Consider the following 18595-nt stretch of genomic DNA (forward strand, 5'->3'; position numbering starts at 1 on the left):
TGAGGTGTCCCTGCCCATGGCAGGGGGGTTGGAACTAGATGATCTTGAGGTCCTTTCCAACCCTAACTGTTATATGATTCTGTGATTCTATGATTCACAAACCTTCAGTCCCTTGATCATGTGAACTATAAGGTATAAGATAGGTAACAGCAAGACAAGCATATGCTGTCATTAACATTTGTTTTCAATGCTTTATTATGTTAGTGAATGAAACAAAGCACGGGGGGGGGGGGGGGGGGGAGGGGGGGAATAATAAAAAAAAAAATCCAATCAAGTTCAACTGACTAATCACCAAAATAAAAGGTATCTAGCCAGAGAGATTCAGCCAACCAAGCTAGCTTTAGCCCAGTACACCCTAGCAAGATTCTCCTTCATAAAAAAAAAAACTCCACGATCAGCTGTATAACTGTTAATTGGAGGGAACACTCAGGCTTTAATTAAGGCTTTCAGCACATACCACAGGTGAGAGTAAAACTTCTATCAAAAATTATCTCAGACCACTGTTACCCATACATTTGCAGAATAAAGTTTCACAGAGGAGTTGCTTCAACTGGGCAACAAACAGATCCTAAGTTAATAACAACCCCAAAACCAACCAGTGTCCCCTGCTCATCATTATTAACCCAATTACATGACCCAGTTCATATGCAGTCCCACAAACTAGTTTGTTGGGATAAATTAGAGGGTACCAGAAGCATAAGCATGTATATCTACATCCTGGGGGTGTTTCTAAAGTAGCTTTGGGGGAGTGCACATTTATTTATTATTAAATAAAAAAAGACTAAAAAAAATAATAAAATATCGGTATCAGCCTTACTTTTTCTTTAACTAGTATACAGAAACTAATCGCCATACTCTACAGTTTATGCAGGTACTAAGTAAGTGATGTGTGTCTTTATGAAATTCCTTATGGGTACTATAGTTACCTATATGCAAATCAGACACCAAACCAAAGATTTGGGGACTATTCAATCTGGGTTATACTTACTGCACAAATGAAATAAATTTCCTGACAAGTTGTATCTCCTCCTGGCTAGCAAGGGGAAAGGTTTAAATGTGGAGTTGGGTTATATACTAACTTTTCATTGAGTAACTCCACCAGGACACTGCAGAGACAGTCTTGCCATTACCGATCTAGCAGAAGTAATAGTAACATATCCAAATTGCCATAAAATGTATTAAATGCTGAACCAAATATACATTTCGGTACCACCTAAAGTTACACAAGAACCACTTTTATCCCAAAACTCTATCAAACAATACTCAAAGGTCCCTGGTGCTTAGTCCTGAAGAGGACTGAACAAAGTGCAAGTAGAAAATACAAAAAAAAAACAGGCAAGCAAAGAGGATTGTAAGCAATGATCATGTAAAAGCAAGTACTCAAACCTCTCCTAAGAGATCACAAGGCTTCCTTCAACCATTCTTGAATAATTTGAGTGGTTTAACTAGAAACCTCAATGGCCTCAAGCTCTTTAAGAGCTACATCAACACTAAGAGCAAGGCAGGGGGTTGAGGGGTAGGTAAATTGAATGTCTTCATGTTTCTTTACAGCATTAAACATTCCTTATGGATAATAACGGAGAGGAGGAACAGAATTTGGGTTTCTCTGTGGTGCTCCAAGGTTCCCTACACACTCCACAAGCATCACACGAGTCGCTTTACTTCAGCCTGATGTGCACAGAGCACAACAGGCAGCCTGTCCATAGCCTGATGCCTGCTTGCCCAGCCTTGACACATGGAGTCTACACTGTCAACAGCTTGGACTGCCACTGCTTCCTGATCCTTTTTTCATAGAATCACAAAATAGTTTGGGTTGGAAGGAACTTTCAAAGCTCATGTAGTCCAGCCCCCTGCAATGAGCAGAGAAATCTTCTTCTAGATCAGGTTGCCCAGAACCACATCCAGCCTGGCCTTGAATGTCTCCACGGATGGTGCATCCACCACTTCTCTGGGCAACCTGTGCTAGGATTTTACCACCCTTATTGTACAAAATTTCTTCCTCAAATCTAGCCTGAATCCCCCCTCTTTTAGTTTAAAGCCATTACCCCTCACCCTGTTGCAACAGGCCCTGCTGAAAAGTCTCTCCCCATCTTTCTTATAGGCCCCTTTTAAGAACTGAAGGGCCGCAATAAGATTTCCCCAGAGTCTTCTCTTCTTGTCGTGGTTTAAGCCCAACCGGTAACTCAGAACCACGAAGCCACTCACTCGCTCACTCCCCCCCTCTCTTCTTCCCCCCGCTCCCAGAGGGATGGGGAGTTGATTCAAAAGAACGTAAATCTCACGGGTTGAGATAAGAACAGTCCAGTAACTAAGGTATAATATAGCACTACTAATAATAATAATGATAAGGGAAGTAACAAGAGGTGAGAATATAAAACTAAAAAGGGGGGAAAAAAAACAAACACAAAACAACAAACAAACCAACAAGACAAACCAAAACCCAATAAACACAAGTGATGCACAGTCCAATTGGTCAGCACCAACCAACCAATACCCACACAAACACAGCACTGCACCAGCTACTAAGATGGAGAAAAATAACTGCTACAGCTGAACCCAGGACACTTCTCCAGGCTGAACAAGCCCAACTCTCTCAGCCTTTCCTCACAGGAGAGGTGCTACAGCCCTCTGATCATTTTTGTGTCCCTCCTCTGGACCCTCTCCAACAGGTCCATGTCTTTCCTGTACTGAGAACTCCAGAACCAGATGCAATACTCTGGGGGTGGGGTGTGTCTCACCAGAGCAGAAGGGCAGAATCACTTCCCTTGACCTTTTCTACCCATCTGTCTTCCTAATGTGCTAACAAGTTGCAAGAAGGATAGACTACAGCATTAAAATTACATCTTAACTATAAGCAAAACTTTGATTTGCTTTATTTCCTCAACACAGCAAATAGAGTAGAAGTTATAGCTGACGTATATTTACTAAAGAGGCAAAGAAGTACAAGTACCATGGTGTAAGACACTGCACAGAAATCCCACATGACATTTTGGTCAACTATTTTTAAGTATGGCTCTGGAAGAGCTTTGCAGCAGGGCAAATACCATAAGGTATTTTAAGACAGCTTGATCAGCTGCGATTCTATGATTCTAAACAAGCTTAATAGCAATTACTTCTTAAGATAGAAAAATCAAGCTGGATGTCCAAAATACTGACTTAGCCAGGAGGATTTGAAAGCAGACTCAATTTAATCCCATACTTCAAGGCTTTTGCTGGTTGCTCTAGAAGCCAATGGGAGGCCCTTCTTTTCTCAGGTTCTTCCCTTCCCATTTCTGTTTAAGCCTTAGAAACTGTGAAAGCTTGGCAAGGATTTTCTTTTGAATGTCTTCAGTGTGGGATAACAGCCACTTCCTGAACTTGCTCTGAATTTCAATGTTTTCTTTTAGTGCAGGGAGTAAGACACTGGTGCTTGTGATACACCTAGTGGTTAGAGTTCAGGAAAAGGTCACCACACATTGTCACAAATCAAGAAAACATGGCAAATAGGGACAGGGTGAATGAAGAGCCAGGGATGTTTGGTCAGAGAGAAGACCACAAAGCAGTGATAAAGGTCTTTACGTACACAAAGACGAAAGAAATTACTTATTCTCCACCTCCACATGATCCAAGAGTAATGGACTTTGACTACATGGAAGATTCAGCTTAGTCATCAGGAAAAGTTTCCAACACAAGTACAGTGCTGGAAGACGTTACAGAATCACAGAATAGTTACGGTCGGAAAGGACCTTAAGATAATCTAGTTCAACCCCCCTGCCATGGACAGAGATACCACACACTAAACCATGTCACCCAAGACTCCATCCAACCTGTCCTTTAACGCTGCCAGAAAGGTAATAGAATGCTGGTTTAGACACACACCTCTCAGGCAAGACTGATGCATAACTGAATTAGCTTCAGATCAGAAGATTCAGCGAGGTCTCATCTTGTATATTTATATTTACCATTGGGACTAAGTCCTGTAGCACAAGTCCTTCATTTGTCACTGGAGTCACAGAGAATGACAACAGAAGCATAAATTGATACATGGAAATTAACTTCTTTAGACAAAATTGAAGTAGAAAGATACCCTGGGATCTGTGAAAGATGACAGGGAAAAAACAAACAAACAAAAAAACCCACCAAAGCCAAACAAACCCCAAACAAAACTGTTGTCATGGTTTAAGCCCAGCCGGTAACTCAGAACCACACAGCCACTCACACACTCCCCCCTTCATCCCCCCTGCTCCCAGAGGAATGGGGAAGAGAATGGAAACAATGTAAATCCCACGGGTTGAGATAAGAACAGTCTAGTAACTAAGGTATAATACAAAATCACTACTTCTAACACCAATTACAATAATGATAAGGGAAATAATAAGGGGAGAGAATACAATTGCTCACCACACACCAACCGATACCCTGCCTGACCCAAGCAGCCATCTGGGCCTTTCAGGTAACTCCCCCCAGTTTATATACTGGGCATGATGTGCTGTGGGATGGAATACCCCTTTAGCTAGTTTGGGTCAGGTGTCCTGTCTCTTCTTCCTCCAGGCTTCCCGTGCCCCTCCTCACTGGCAGAGCATGAGACTCAGAAAGTCCTTGGAGTAAACATTACTTAGCAACAACTTAAAACATCAGTGTTATCAGCATTGCTCCCAGGCTGAAAGTCAAAAACACAGCACTGCACCAGCTACTAAGAAGGAGAATAATTACTGCTATAGCTGAACCCAGGACAATGGGTCATTTACATTCGACTTCATCTGGATCTACAGGCACATTCCCTGCATCCGGCCTATGATAGATCATCTCTACAATGGCTGATTCCCTCAGAGACTGGATGCCTCTATCATGGTCCGCTCTGCTGACCGACACATAACATCATCCTTGGATGGAAACCTTTCTTTCATAGTAGCCAAGAGCCACCTCCAAAGCCTGAGGGCTCGTTTCTCATTTGCAATTGCTTTGTCAATTCCCCCTTCCCTAGCAAGTGATCCCAGCTGCTTGGCTTCCCTACCTTCTAGTTCATGACCATCGGCCCCACTGTCCCAGCATCAGAGCAATCAGGTGACAATGTGCTCCCCTGGAAGTCAGCCGAAATATTTTCTCATATCTACAGCTCAGTCAAGGTCTGGGATCAAGAAGCCATCCAACACAAGTGATGCCCAAAACAACTGCTCACCACCTGCCAACCAATACCCTGCCCAACCCAAGGAGCCATCTGGGCCTTTCAGGTAACTCCCCCCAGTTTCTATACTGGGCATGATGTGCTGTGGGATGGAATACCCCTTTGGCTAGTTTGGGTCAGGTGTCCTGTCTCTGCTTCCTCCTGGCTTCCCCTCCTCCCTGGCAGAGCATGAGACTCAAAGTCCTTGATCAGAGTAAACATTACTTAGCAACAACTAAAAACATTGGTGTGCTATCAGCATTGTTCTCAGGCTAAAGCTAAAACACAGCACTGGACCAGCTACTAAGAAGGAATAACTGTTACAACTGAACCCAGGACAAGACTGATAACCAGAGCAAACTTTAACATTGACTTACCAGGAAGCCTGTTCATGCTGACCCCTTGAGCACAAAGTCCTACTCCCATGTACCTTCAAAAAACCAAACAAAGTATCAGTCAAGCACAGAAGGGCCAAGCCACCAAATTTCCTGCAGCAGAAATAGAGCAGTAAAAAACAGAAAACCCAATCCACAGTCATTTAAGGTCAATGTTGAAATCACTTTCCCATTACTTTTTCAGTGTTTTCTTGAATGCAAGATAAAATGCCAGTCTGCTTTAGTGACTGACGGCTTTCCAGTATACAATTACAGCTACTCTTTCACTGTTCATGTGTAGGAAGAGGACTGGAAAGCAATTGGCAACTAAACTACTGGGGTTTTTGAGTTTTGTTGTTGGTTTTGTTTTGCCCTTTGTGGGGTGTTTTTGGTTTTGTTTTTTGTTTGGGTTTTTTTTTTTTTACTCCATATATCAGAAAAAACACCCCTATTTATATAGGTGGTTAACAAGAGAGTAAAAATACCTAAGGGCATCTATAGTATATGGGGACAAATGTTTATCTAGCTTAAGGTATTGCCTCCAGGAACAGCTGGCAGTGGATGCACAGGATACAGCAAACAGTTGTACTTTCCAAGAACATTCTTTCATTGTCCAACACATTTTTCATATATCTAAAGATGTTCTTTCTGTATTTCACACCTCAATAGATTTCCTCCCATTAATTTGATCACTTCCTGAACCTTTGCAAGCTCTTTGAGAAGACGACATCCTGCAGTTCCACCATTCAATTACGGTCCAAGCTAGCTTTGCTTGATGCTTGCATTTTAAGAATTAGAAGAGAGGGGAAGAGCATTTCCCTGTTAACTTTACTCATGGTTTTGACAGTACTCGTTCATAACCCACTCCACAATGGTCTCTTCTCAAGTTTGACTACTTGCAGTCTACTCAGGTGTTCATTTTATGGAAGCTCCTCTATACATCTTAATACTCTTGCTACACTTCTAGTTCTGTTATCCTCTTTGAGGAGCCAGGGGAAACCAGAACTGCAAGCATTATTCACAACACAAATGCACATGGTGATTATTACAGACAACAGTATAATGACATCCTTGATTTTGGTTTCTATTCTTCCCTTTCCTGGTCTCTATTATTCCCTTTTTTTTTTTTACTGCAAATGAGAACTGAGCTGAACAGCTGCTCACTTCCTCAATTCCAAATACTCCAAACCAGTTTTGTGTATACAACAAATTCAGAACTAGTTAAGCAGTACTTACAGACTTACTCCTTGCTTATTTGCTTTTCTTTTTCTTTTTTTTTTTTAAATGAATGAATTGTAACATTAATTATCATTCAGTGTAAATCTCTGCAGAACCTGTGTGCCTATATCATCTCTGGTTTTGGAGGTTTCAGGTGTGGACAGACTCCATCTGAGGTATCCATTAACTGCAGTCTCTTTTTGAGGGATTCCAAGAGACTCTTAGAAAAGGGTGCACAGAAATGTTAGCACCCACTTCAAATAGGACGGAAAAATAAAATCTTTTTTAGGGGTCTGGGTAATGATACATTTAAATCCATTATCCATCATACATAAAATATATAGCTTAAATAAAACCAGGCAAAAGTGACCTCCTAAAACCATCTTCTCAGCAGTGAACATGGAATACTTGCGACTGCCCCCCCAACCAGATCAGAAGCACCAAAAAATACTGCATCAGTAGATCAATTCCAAATAGAGCAGACACACACACACAAAAAAAAAAAAAAACAAACCAAAAACCCAAAAAAACACACAAACAAAAACACCCCAAAAAAAAAACAACAACAAACCACCAAACAAACCACAGACACATGCTAGTGATTCAGGCAGAACAGTCTTGTTTCCACTTACCAGCAGCCTTAGTAGTTACCACAGCACCAAATTCTTCCAGATTTCTCCTGCACCTCAGCCCAGCTGCTTTTTAAAATTTGATTATACTAAATCAGCAACACTTCCCACAAGCCATAACCATCAGCTTTGCCTTTCATACATACACCGGTTCTCCTTTGCCACAGCAGATGAATGAAAGACCTCGGTAGCAAGCCTTCATGCAAGAAAATGCTCACTCCACACATGTGTCTGCACAGCACATGGCCAGCAGAATTACCAAGAGCTTTCCCTATAGATCTTACAGCACGCTGACAGAATGGGCTGCATCCCCAGCAGCATGAACAGCAGGTTGAGGGGATTCTTCCCCTCTGCTGCACTCTGGGGAGACACCCCCACCCACAGTCCTGCATCAAACTCTGGGGTGAGACAAGGGGGACAGAAAAATCACAAAATGGAATATATAAACCTTTAGAATCAGTTTTAAGTAACATTAAGTAATGGCTTTGTAACAGTAGCAATGGAAAATTACTAAAGTGCATGATACATAGAAAAAAAAAAAGAGTGCAGCTAGAGAACACACTGAGCATTCTTGTACAAGATAAATTGTTATACTTGACACAGTTTTAAGAAAAACAGTCTAGAGGAACAGGACACAGGGATAAGGAGTATCTGGGAATGGCAGGTGTCCAGGATGGGCTACAGTTAAACTAATTGATAAGTAGGAGGATAGGAGGATTATTATGTCTCCTGTGCTAACGAACCAATTAAACTGGTATGAGCATCTACTGCGCATGCTCCGAAGGCTGCCAGAAGTGATGAAGATTGTTGGAAGAAGTAAACGACCCTCAGAGACCACCAGCACAATTCTGTACGCATGCGGGGAACTTCCTGGAAAATGACATAATGTATGTATGCCCAGGGACTATATAAGGACAGCTTGTGTAGCAACAGACACACATTAGGAGGAGCTATCCCCCATGTCTCCCGGCGCTGCAGTAAAGAATACCTGCTTGTCAGCTTGAAAACTTTGTTGGCAAGCTTGTTCCTGGAGTTTTCTCTGAATCAATCTGGTGACCCAGGTGGGACCCTCTCTGCTCGGCTGCAGGACCCACTGAGGACAGGGCTCCCTAGGGCCCTCGGGATTTTTTCCTGGAGGGTCCCCTCGACTCATTCGGATCACTGCAGGAGCAGACAAGGACCATCTTCATAAAAGATATTCTTTTCTTTTGTATAGTCTGTAAGGTGCAGGGGGCATCTTGCATAAAGACTGCATTGGTAATTGGGTTGGTTTGGTAAGCGTACGCAAGGTTTGGAAGCCTTCCGTAAATCGAGATAGGAAATCTTGTAGGTAAAGGCGTATACCCGGCTGCTAGCGTCCGTTTGGTATACACCCACAAGAAGCAGGGGGCTTCTTGTGGTTCGGGTCCTACAAGACGCAGGGGGTGTCTTGTGGAAATGGTTTTGGATCTTGTTGGTATTTGATTTATTTTGTGGCTTGTTACATTAAGGATTTTAGTCGTGTGATTTGGTATTGGTGACAGGATGCTATAACTGTGTTAAGGTGGCCTTTGTATATTTTGGAAAATCAGGGAAAATGGCCTAAAAATAGAACTCTGAACTATAATACATTGTTACAATTAATGTTGTTTTGAGGTGGCAAGGGAAAATGGGATGAAGTAATGTATGCAGATATGTTTTTCACTTTAAGAAACCACGTGGAGTGAGAGACTGAATGCAGAATTAATATAGCTCCGCCAGATCCCTTAATTTTCGCTTTGGAAAAGGACAGGGAAAAAATGAAAGTTAAGATGGAGAGATGTTGTTCAGCCTGTGACATTGGGGAAAGATGTTTAAAGTTAAAAAACAGTAATCAGGAAGATAGGTTGGAAAACTATGTGTCACAGGTACCTCTGAGAGGAGCACCCTCTGCACCTGTCCTATCTGATATTGATAAGGAGGAAGAGATTGCTGTCACTGGCAAAAAGCGGCAGATTCACATTCAGAGTTAATAAAGGGTTAAAGCAGAAATGCTGTTGCAGAGGCAGGCATCTGCAGCCCCTGCAGAGCAGGGTGAGCAACTGTGAGGGGAAAAAAAAAAAGGGTGAAACAAAGGGGGAAAGGATGGGAGCTCGAGCAGCTCCTGTGTTTGAGCCTGGGAGGAGGGATGTCAGGCAGAGGTGGGGGAGTGGGCTCTTCTTCTGTGGAAGCGGTGCTATAAGGTGCTATAAGGAGTTTGGACGTTGGAAGTGAGACTGCCCTGGGTGGGGGGACAGTGCCATGGGGTGGCACTGGTGACTGAACTGCAACTAGACTGATGGGGACCTGGGGAATCTACCCTACCAGATACACTGGTTAAATTAAAACTAGGGACTAGAGGAAATAAAGTGGAATTTTAGTGGACATATAAGCAACTTATTTGGTGTTAAATCAGAGAAAAAAGAAATCATTACAGACAGGGGAGCTACTGGCCACCAAGAAAAAGAAAAGAAAAAAAAAAGGGGGGGGGGGGGGAAGCATTCTTTCTGGAAACTTTAAAGAACAAATTGGGAAAACAAATAGGAATGCATAAATTTTTATGCATGCCAAATTCTCTAAAATCTTTATTAGGGTGAGAAGCAACATTTAAAGAAGGCAAAATGGAATTTAGAGTTAAAAACAATCAATTAATTGCAGTTTTGAGTTTATCTTTAATTCAGCAGAAATGCAAACAGGAGGACCTCCCTGAAATAGAAGAAAACCTTAATCAGGTATATCGGGGAGTATGAGCATCTGAAGTTCAAGGCAAGGTTAAAAATGCTTTGCCTCTTAAAGTGGAAATAAAAAGGAGGGCCTGCTCAATTAGAATAAAACAATATCCCTTAAAATTAGAAGATCAAAGGGAATCAAAAATCATTGATAAATTTTAAAATACAGATTATTAACTGAATGTGAATTGGAATATAACACTCCTATCTGGACAGTAAAGGAATATGATGAGAAAAGTTGCAAATTGGTTCAAGATCTCAGGGCAATCAACAAAACAGCAGAGGATATATATCCAGTAGTAGCTAATTCGTATGACTTATTGACTAAATTGAGTAATAATCAGAAATGGTTTGCAGTCCTGGATTTAAAGGATGCTTTCTTTTGCTTACCATTGGCCAAAGAAAGCCAAAGTTATTTGCTTTTGAATGGGAAAATCCTGACACAAGAAGGGAAACTCAATTAACTTGGACAGTATTACCTAAAGGGTTTAAAACAGTCCAACAATTTTTGGAAATCAGCTAGCATGAGAACTAGAATCATGGAAGCCACCTACTCAGACAGGACTCTGTTACAATATGTGGATAACCTATTAATTGCTACAGAAACAAAGGAAGAACGTGTCCAGTGGAATTATTAAATTTTCTGGGACTGAATGGTTATTGGGTATCCAAATGAAAGGCCCAACTAATCCAAACCTGAGTTTCCTACCTAGAATATGAAATAGCAGGAGGACAGACAGAACTTGGAGCTGCTAGAAAAGAAGTCATTTGTCAGACTCCATGACCGTCTACCACCAAGAAGCTCCGGACATACCTGGGAATGACCGGATGGGTGCAGACTTCGGATCCATGATTATGGTTTTCTGGTAAGACCGCTATATGAACTGTTGAGAAGAAACCCTCCCTCTTCAAAATGCACTGATACAGCAGATGGGGCTTTTAAAAATATAAAACAGAGCTAATGAGAGCTGCAACTCTGTGATTCGGAGAAAACTCCAGGAACAAACTTGCCAACAAAGTTTTCAAGCTGACAAGCAGGTATTCTTGTGGCGCCGGGAGACACGGGGGATAGCTCCTCGTAACATGTGTCTCCCTAGTTGCCACACACGCTGTCCTTTTATAGTCACTGGGCATACATACATATTCATGAGGCTACGAATTTATCACATCATTTTCCAGAAAGTTCCCCGCATACGTACAGAATTGTGGTGGTGGTCTCTGAGGGTCGTTTACTTCTTCCAACAATCTTCATCACTTCTGGCAGCCTTTGAAGCATGCACAATAGATGTTTATACCAGTTTAATTGGTTCATTAGCACCAGAGACTCCTATCCTCCTACTTACCAGTTAGCTTAGCTGTAGCCCATCCTGGACACCTGCCGTTCCCAGATACTCCTTATCCCTATGACCTGTTTTTATGGACTGTTTTTCTTAAAACTATGTCAACTATAATGATTTACCTTGTGAGAGAATTCTCAGTGAGTTCTCTAGTTGTACTCAATTTTTTTCTCTATGTATCCTGCACCTCAGTAATTATCCACTGCTACTGTTACAAAGCCAATACTTAACATTACTTAAAACTGATTCTAAAGGTTTATATATTCCAGTTTGTGATTTTCTGTCCCCCTTGTCTCATCTGTGACTTCTGGATGTGACTAAATCCTTTAGGCTATATTCCTATGAAGAACAGAGAATAGCTTTGGAGGTCCTTGCTCAAAAACTAGGACCATACAGAAGGGCAGTGGCATATTTTTCAAAACGGCTGGATGAAGCGAGCAAAGGATGGCCTGGATGCCTAAAGGCTGTGGTGGTGGTTGTCATGAAGATGCTCACAAATTCACCTTGGGACAGAAGATTACTGTGCTAGTGTCCCATAAGATATCAGCAGACCTGGAACAGAAAGGAGCCCACTGGTTATCTCCTTCACGTTCTTTAAAATACCAGGCCACCCTTGTGGAACAGGATGATATAGAAATTGTGGTCACTCATGCTGTGAATCCAGCATCTTTTTTGCAGGAACAACTGACAGAACTACTAACACACTACTGCTTGGGCACCATAGAGACTGTGTATTCGAGCCAACCAGACTTGAAAGAAAAACCTCTGGGAGATGCTGATTCTTGGTTTACTGATGGTAGTAGCTTCATGAAAAATGGTGAACAAAAGGCAGGACATGCCGTTACCACCACTTCACAGGTAATAGAAGCTAAACCTTTACCTGCAAACACCTCTGCCCAGAAGGCAGAAATAATAACATTAACGAGATCCCTGGAAATGGCTGAAGATAAAAGGATAAATATTTGGACTGATTCTAAATACGCATTTGGTGTGGTCCATGCACATGGTGCTATCTGGAAAGAGCAAGGACTTCTGAACACACAAGGGAAACAGATTAAACATGCTACAGAAATTCTACTATTACTAGAAGCTGTTCAGCTACCTGAAGAAGTAGCTATTATGTACAGTAAAGGACATCAAGGTCCAGATGGACCAAGGTTCAGAGCACTGGAACAGGTTGCCCAGGGGGGTTGTGGAGTCTCCTACACTGGAGATATTCAAGGCCTGCCTGGACAAGTTCCTTCAGACCCTCAGAGACCACCAGCACAATTCTGTACGCATGCGGGAAACTTCCTGGAAAATGACATAATGTATGTATGCCCAGGGACGATATAAGGACAGCTTGTGTAGCAACAGACACACGTTAGGAGGAGCTATCCCCCGTGTCTCCCAGCGCCGCAACAAAGAATACCTGCTTGTCAGGTTGAAAACTTTGTTGGCAAGTTTGTTCCTGGATTTTTCTCCGAATCAGGGGAAACAGCACAAGAGGGATGTGGAGCTGTTGAAGCACATCCAGAGGAGCTGGAACAGGATGAGTTTTAAGGTCCCTTCCAACACAAGCCATTCTAAGATTCTATGAAGATTAAGTTTAGAAAGACTATGTTCTTGGTTCCCTCCCCCAGTTCCCAAGTACTTCATCAGTAAACATCAGCATACATGCTACTCCAGCCCAGTGACCTTTAAATAGGACAGCATCACTTCTGGCTCCTAAGAGAATTTGTGCAGTGGATTCTGCAGTGCAGAGACTTAATATACACAAATTTAAGGTTTTGCTTGATTCTACCAATAAAAGGCTGCCATTGGAAAAGAGACAAAGAGCCAATGTGATGACTGTACTTCCAAATTATAATTTAACTCTTAAAGACACAAACGATCTCAGATGCATTTACTCAGCCAGGAAACACTGTGTATTCTCACTGGGCAGAAATTATCCAAAAAGCTACAAGGAAAATTATTTCACAGGAGTGACAATATTTGACTAACCTAACTTCAAACACAGGGATCTCTCAAAGAGGCTGTTGTAAGCAGTCATACAAGGAGAGGAATACACCAACCACTGTGTTTAGTTTGTCCCCAAAGGGGAATCCACACATGTGAGAAGCAATTCTTCAAGTCAAAAGTTGTTTCTTCAGAACAAACTTGATACCTAGAGAGCCTGCCAAAAAGTCAACGCAAGAAGAGTTTTTTGGCTAAAGCTACTTTGTGCAAGTAACCCACAAAAATCCTCATGAACCCAACAGAAAATCTTCATAACAAACCTGCCCTTTGACAGCAAGTAGCTAATGCTGGAATTCCAGCACTTGCATTTGCCTTTTCAAGTGCAGGAACGAAGAACCTGGTGGGTAGAAGAGAGAACTCTGCAACAGAACTCCATGTATACCTGTACTTTTTATTCTCCAGTGTTAAGAATTCCAGAAGCAACAAGCATCTCCCCTGGAACACTTGGAAAGCACTCAGCACTTGGGAGGCATTGCTATATGCAAAATCAATGTGGCACAAAAGGAGGGAAAAGTCCATGGTCCTAAGTGGATCAGGGAAGTATTCTTTAAACAAAGGAGGTATTTCTTTACCCAAAAAGCTACAAGACTTTCTCCAAGAAACATAAAAAGAGCACTTACCTCAAATGCTAATTCTGACAATTAGCAGAGCTGATCTATTAAGGCGCTGTCATGAAAAGAAAAATACTACGGTTCCCCCTTATTTCATTACCTGCTGAAAGGTACCAAGTTGGGATGGTAAAACCATCTACACCACTCCTCTTCCAGATGCCTTTACCTGGAAGGCAGACAAAATTCACCCCATCTGAAAGGTGGGGAGATGAAGGTGGAAAAAAAAAAAAAAAAAAATACATTGGCTCCCTGTCTAATGGTCACAATCCTAGAAATCTTTGTTGCTCCAGTAACACCTTGCCAGGGTAAAGCATGCTGTAAGGAGAGACAACTGTGTATGCCAAGATACACTAGGGCCCCAACTTAAAAGTTAAAAATATAGATGTTAAATAATTTGGTTTGTAGGCCACAACTTCCAACAAAGCAGTCATGCCCTGCTCAGTTACTGAATGAACATCATCACTAACATGCAGTAGAGATTCCTGGGGTTGGCATTTTATTACGCAGCTCAGCCAAGACAAAGCAGCCCAGCTGAGCCACAAGTTAACCAGGGGACATTGCTCTCTTCCAGAAGTGGGTCTGTGATTCAAAGGCTTACTGCATCCTGCATTTTTATTTTTTTTTTCTCTAATAACCACACCTATCTGGTAGGAATCCTGTCCTCCCAACTATCATGCAGCCCACTCCTTCAACACCCACAGCTAAGTCTAAAATAATCATACTAAATTATGAAGTTAAAGACTAATAAAACACCCTATCACACTAGTGGCACTTCAAAGACTTCCAGTCTCTTGTGCAAAGCTCTGAACTATCATTCTTATCTGAGGTGGGCCCTGACTTCATGCAAAATTTTGTGATGTAAAGAATGATATATCAAGAAATGATAACCCATAGCAATTTACCACTTGAAACCACACTGTCACAGTTATGGCGGGGGAAGGGGCATGTTATTTTAAAGCAATGAAAAAACAAGTTGCATCTGTTAAAAAAAAAATTACCTATGATATATAAAATACTGGATATTCCAACTATCACTGACTCCTAACAATAAATACTTTGGAACTACTACATAATGGAATTTAATGGATCTCTGAAGCAGAAGCAGTTCTGGTTTTACTCATGGATGTTGTGTTGTACTGTAATGGTACTTCAGAAATAGCACTGACAGAAAGAATCCCAGTTCCCCAAGCAGAGGTCAGTAAAGACAAATAATGCAAGGCTGAAAAGAAGGAGATAAAGGCAAGAAAATAAAACTCTTAAGAGCTCATTAAAAACAACTACAAGCATGCTGAGGGATGGAGAAGATGCTGCCCATCAGCCCTCAGAAAGCCAGAAAAGCTCTGAAAGCCAAAGAACATGGAAGAGAAGGTGAGTGAGCAGAACAAAATGAAGAGGCAGCAGTACAGAAACATAATATTTCTCAATAAGCTTATTAATATACTGTCAAAAATACAGAGGAAGAATAAAAAAAACCTGTTCTTGCTAGACCAAGGTATCAGATTCTGTCGTGATTTAAGCCCAGACTGTAACTCAGAACCACGCAGCCAGTCAATCACTCCCCCCCCACCCCATCCTCCCCACCCCCACTCCCAGAGCAATGGGGAGAACAGAAAGAACGTAACTCCCATGGGTTGAGATAAGAACAGTCCACCTGGCTGGAGGCAGGGCCCCTCTAATAGTGATAACATTGGTCACTTGTGTCTCGTTGACAGGGATTACTCTTTAACACAGGAGCTGGAGTAAAATCAGCTCTTCCACTCCATCTGGGAACCTGCTCACCAGAGACTGAAGCCGCAGCTTTCATGGGATGATTGTCCTTGACCCTTTTTCACCTCTTCAATTCACTCACACATTCCTCCAGAGATGAGGTAGGTTTTCCATCCCACTTCCTCATGTCTCCTCCATGATCACGCAGGTTAAACCATAGGGTGGCCCGTGGCGTATACCTCCTATATCTTCTCTCTCGAGCAGTAGGACACCTTTTGTTAATAGCCAAGACATGGGTTGTTACTTGCGGGGAACTGGATAGATCGGATAGATCATCTCTCAATTGTTTGAATTCCTGAGACAGTTTTTCCACAGTTAAAATGATGGAAGGGGTAAGACTATCTTCAAACTCTCAGAGTTGAAGAATCATTTCATCCACTGTTTGTGGTACTATATCATTCCAGGTTATTGCTGCCAATGAGTGGGCATATGACGATGGTGCATTCCGTGTAAATTTCCACCATATGGGTCGTGTACATTCAACTTCATCTGGATCTACGGGTCCTTTCCCAGCATCCTGCTTGCGATAGATCTTCTCTACAGTGGCTGATTCCCTCAGAGACTGGATGCCTTTCTCTAGAGTAGTCCACTTGGCCAATCGACACATAACATCATCCATGTATGGAAACCTTTCTTTCACAGCTGCCAAGAGCCGCCTCCAAAGGCTGAGGGACTGTTTCTCTTTTGCAATTGCTTTGTCAATTCCCCCTTCCCTAGCAAGTGATCCCAGCTGCTTGGCTTCTCTACCTTCCAGTTTGTGACCATCAGCCCCATTGTCCCAGCATCGGAGCAACCAGGTGATGATGTGCTCCCAGGGTTGACGGGTAAAATATTTTTGCATATTCCATAGCTCGGATGAGGTCCAGGGTCGAGAAGTCACCTCTTCTTCCTCTGATTCACGTACTAATAACTCCTGGTCAGATGCTGTCCTGGGTGGCGAGTACATTGTTTCTTCATCTTGCTTCACCCTTCTTGCCTCTTTTTTGCTTTTCCCCTTGCATACAGGTGCAACCAATATTGGCACGAATTGGTCTTCTGGTTCAGCTGCAGTGATTATCACTGTGGTCTGAGTGGCTGCAGTATCTGTTCTCAGGGTTTGGGTAGCTGCTGTACGTGTCACTGGGGCTGGTGTAGCTGCTGAGCTTGGAGATGGAGTAGCTGCGCCGTCTGTTGCGGTCGGAGTTTGAGTAGCTGCTGTACTTGTCACTAGGGTTGGTGTAGCTGCTGTATTTGGAGTTAGAGTAGAATCATAGAATCGTAGAATAGCCAGGGTTGGAAAGGACCTCAAGATCATCTAGTTCCAACCCCCCTGCCATGGGCAGGGACACCTCACACTAAACCATCCCACACAAGGCTTCATCCAACCTGGCCTTGAACACTGCCAGGGATGGAGCACTCACAATCACCCTGGGCAACCGATTCCAGTGTCTCACCACCCTAACAGGAAAGAATTTCCTCCTTATATACAGTCTAAACTTCCCTAACCCGTTACCCCTTGTCCTGTCACTACAGTCCCTGACCCAGCATCCCTATAGGCCCCCTTCAGGTACTGGAAAGCTGCTATTAGGTCCCCACGCAGCCTTCTCTTCTCCAGGCTGAACAGCCCCAACTTCCTCAGCCTGTCTTCATACGGGAGGTGCTCCAGTCCCCTGATCATCCTTGCGGCCCTCTTCTGGACTTGTTCCAGCAGTTCCATGTCCTTTTTATGTTGAGGACACCAGAACTGCACACAATACTCCAGGTGAGGTCTCACAAGAGCAGAGTAGAGGGGCAGGATCACCCCTTTTGACCTGCTGGTCACGCTCCCTTTGATGCGGCCCAGGATACGGTTGGCTTTCTGGGCTGCGAGCGCACACTGCGGGCTCAGGTTCATTTTCTCAATGACCAGCACCCCCAAGTCCCTCTCTGCATGGCCGCTCTGAATCTCTTCTTTGCCCAATCTGTAGCTGTGCCTGGGATTGCTCCGACCCAGGTGTAGGACCTTGCACTTGTCGTGGTTGAACTTCATAAGGTTGTCATCAGCCCACCTTACAAGTGTGTCAAGGTCCCTCTGGATGGCATCCCTTCCCTCCAGCATAGTAGTTGCATTGTCAATTACTTTGCCATCAGATCAAGAGACATTTTTTTCCCTTTGAAGGTGCTGGACAGCACTGAACAGAGCTCTATAAGCATCAGCCAAGCCCCAGCACATTGCCATGATTTGTCCCTCTCTGGTATGACCAGTATGACAACACACCTCATTTAAATGTTTTACTAATTTTTCTGGATTTTGCACTTGTTCATTGGTGAAGTTCCAAAGCACTGGAGGGGACCACTGGCCTAGATACTTGCCCATACTATCCCACACACACTGCTACTCATGACTATCCAGCCTCGGGGAAAATCTCTTGGTCCTCCTATATCATCATCTAACCCTAGACAAGGCCCAAACCCGACTCTGCTTAACTTTTGAGATCAGATGAAATGGTCGTTGGTAAAATAGACTCTGTATGCATTCCAACATGGTGATCCCCATCATTATCAGCAGGCAGGTCCCAAGGGTACCCAAAGGCCATTCAAAGCCTTCAGAACTCTCCAGTGATGCTGTAAATTGTCTGGTGGGGGGCTGGGAAGGTAAGGGAATGTCTCCTTCATAGGCTGACCACCCGAGGAGGGGAAAAAAAGATGTGTAATTGCTAAGCACTTCTATTATATACCTCCCAAAGCACAGAGGTGGTGACCATACTGGGAACGCAATCCAGATCAGTTTCATGTCCAATGAGTCTGTTGTATTACAAGTCATTACCATAAAG

The 18595-nt window shown here is 42.9% G+C and overlaps 1 protein-coding gene across 1 annotated transcript in view; it reads right to left on the reverse strand.

Annotated features, from left to right (window-relative positions):
• The window catches only part of LOC136004433 (ran-binding protein 10-like), an 88513-nt gene that overhangs the window by 62248 nt on the left and 7670 nt on the right, over window positions 1–18595 (reverse strand). The window contains exon 4 of the mRNA XM_065660924.1: window positions 5521–5573. Coding sequence (XP_065516996.1) covers window positions 5521–5573 — 53 coding nt within the window. The remainder of the gene's footprint in view (window positions 1–5520; window positions 5574–18595) is intronic.

Source organism: Lathamus discolor, chromosome W (assembly GCF_037157495.1).
Source record: "Lathamus discolor isolate bLatDis1 chromosome W, bLatDis1.hap1, whole genome shotgun sequence".
Lineage (NCBI taxonomy): Eukaryota > Metazoa > Chordata > Aves > Psittaciformes > Psittacidae > Lathamus > Lathamus discolor.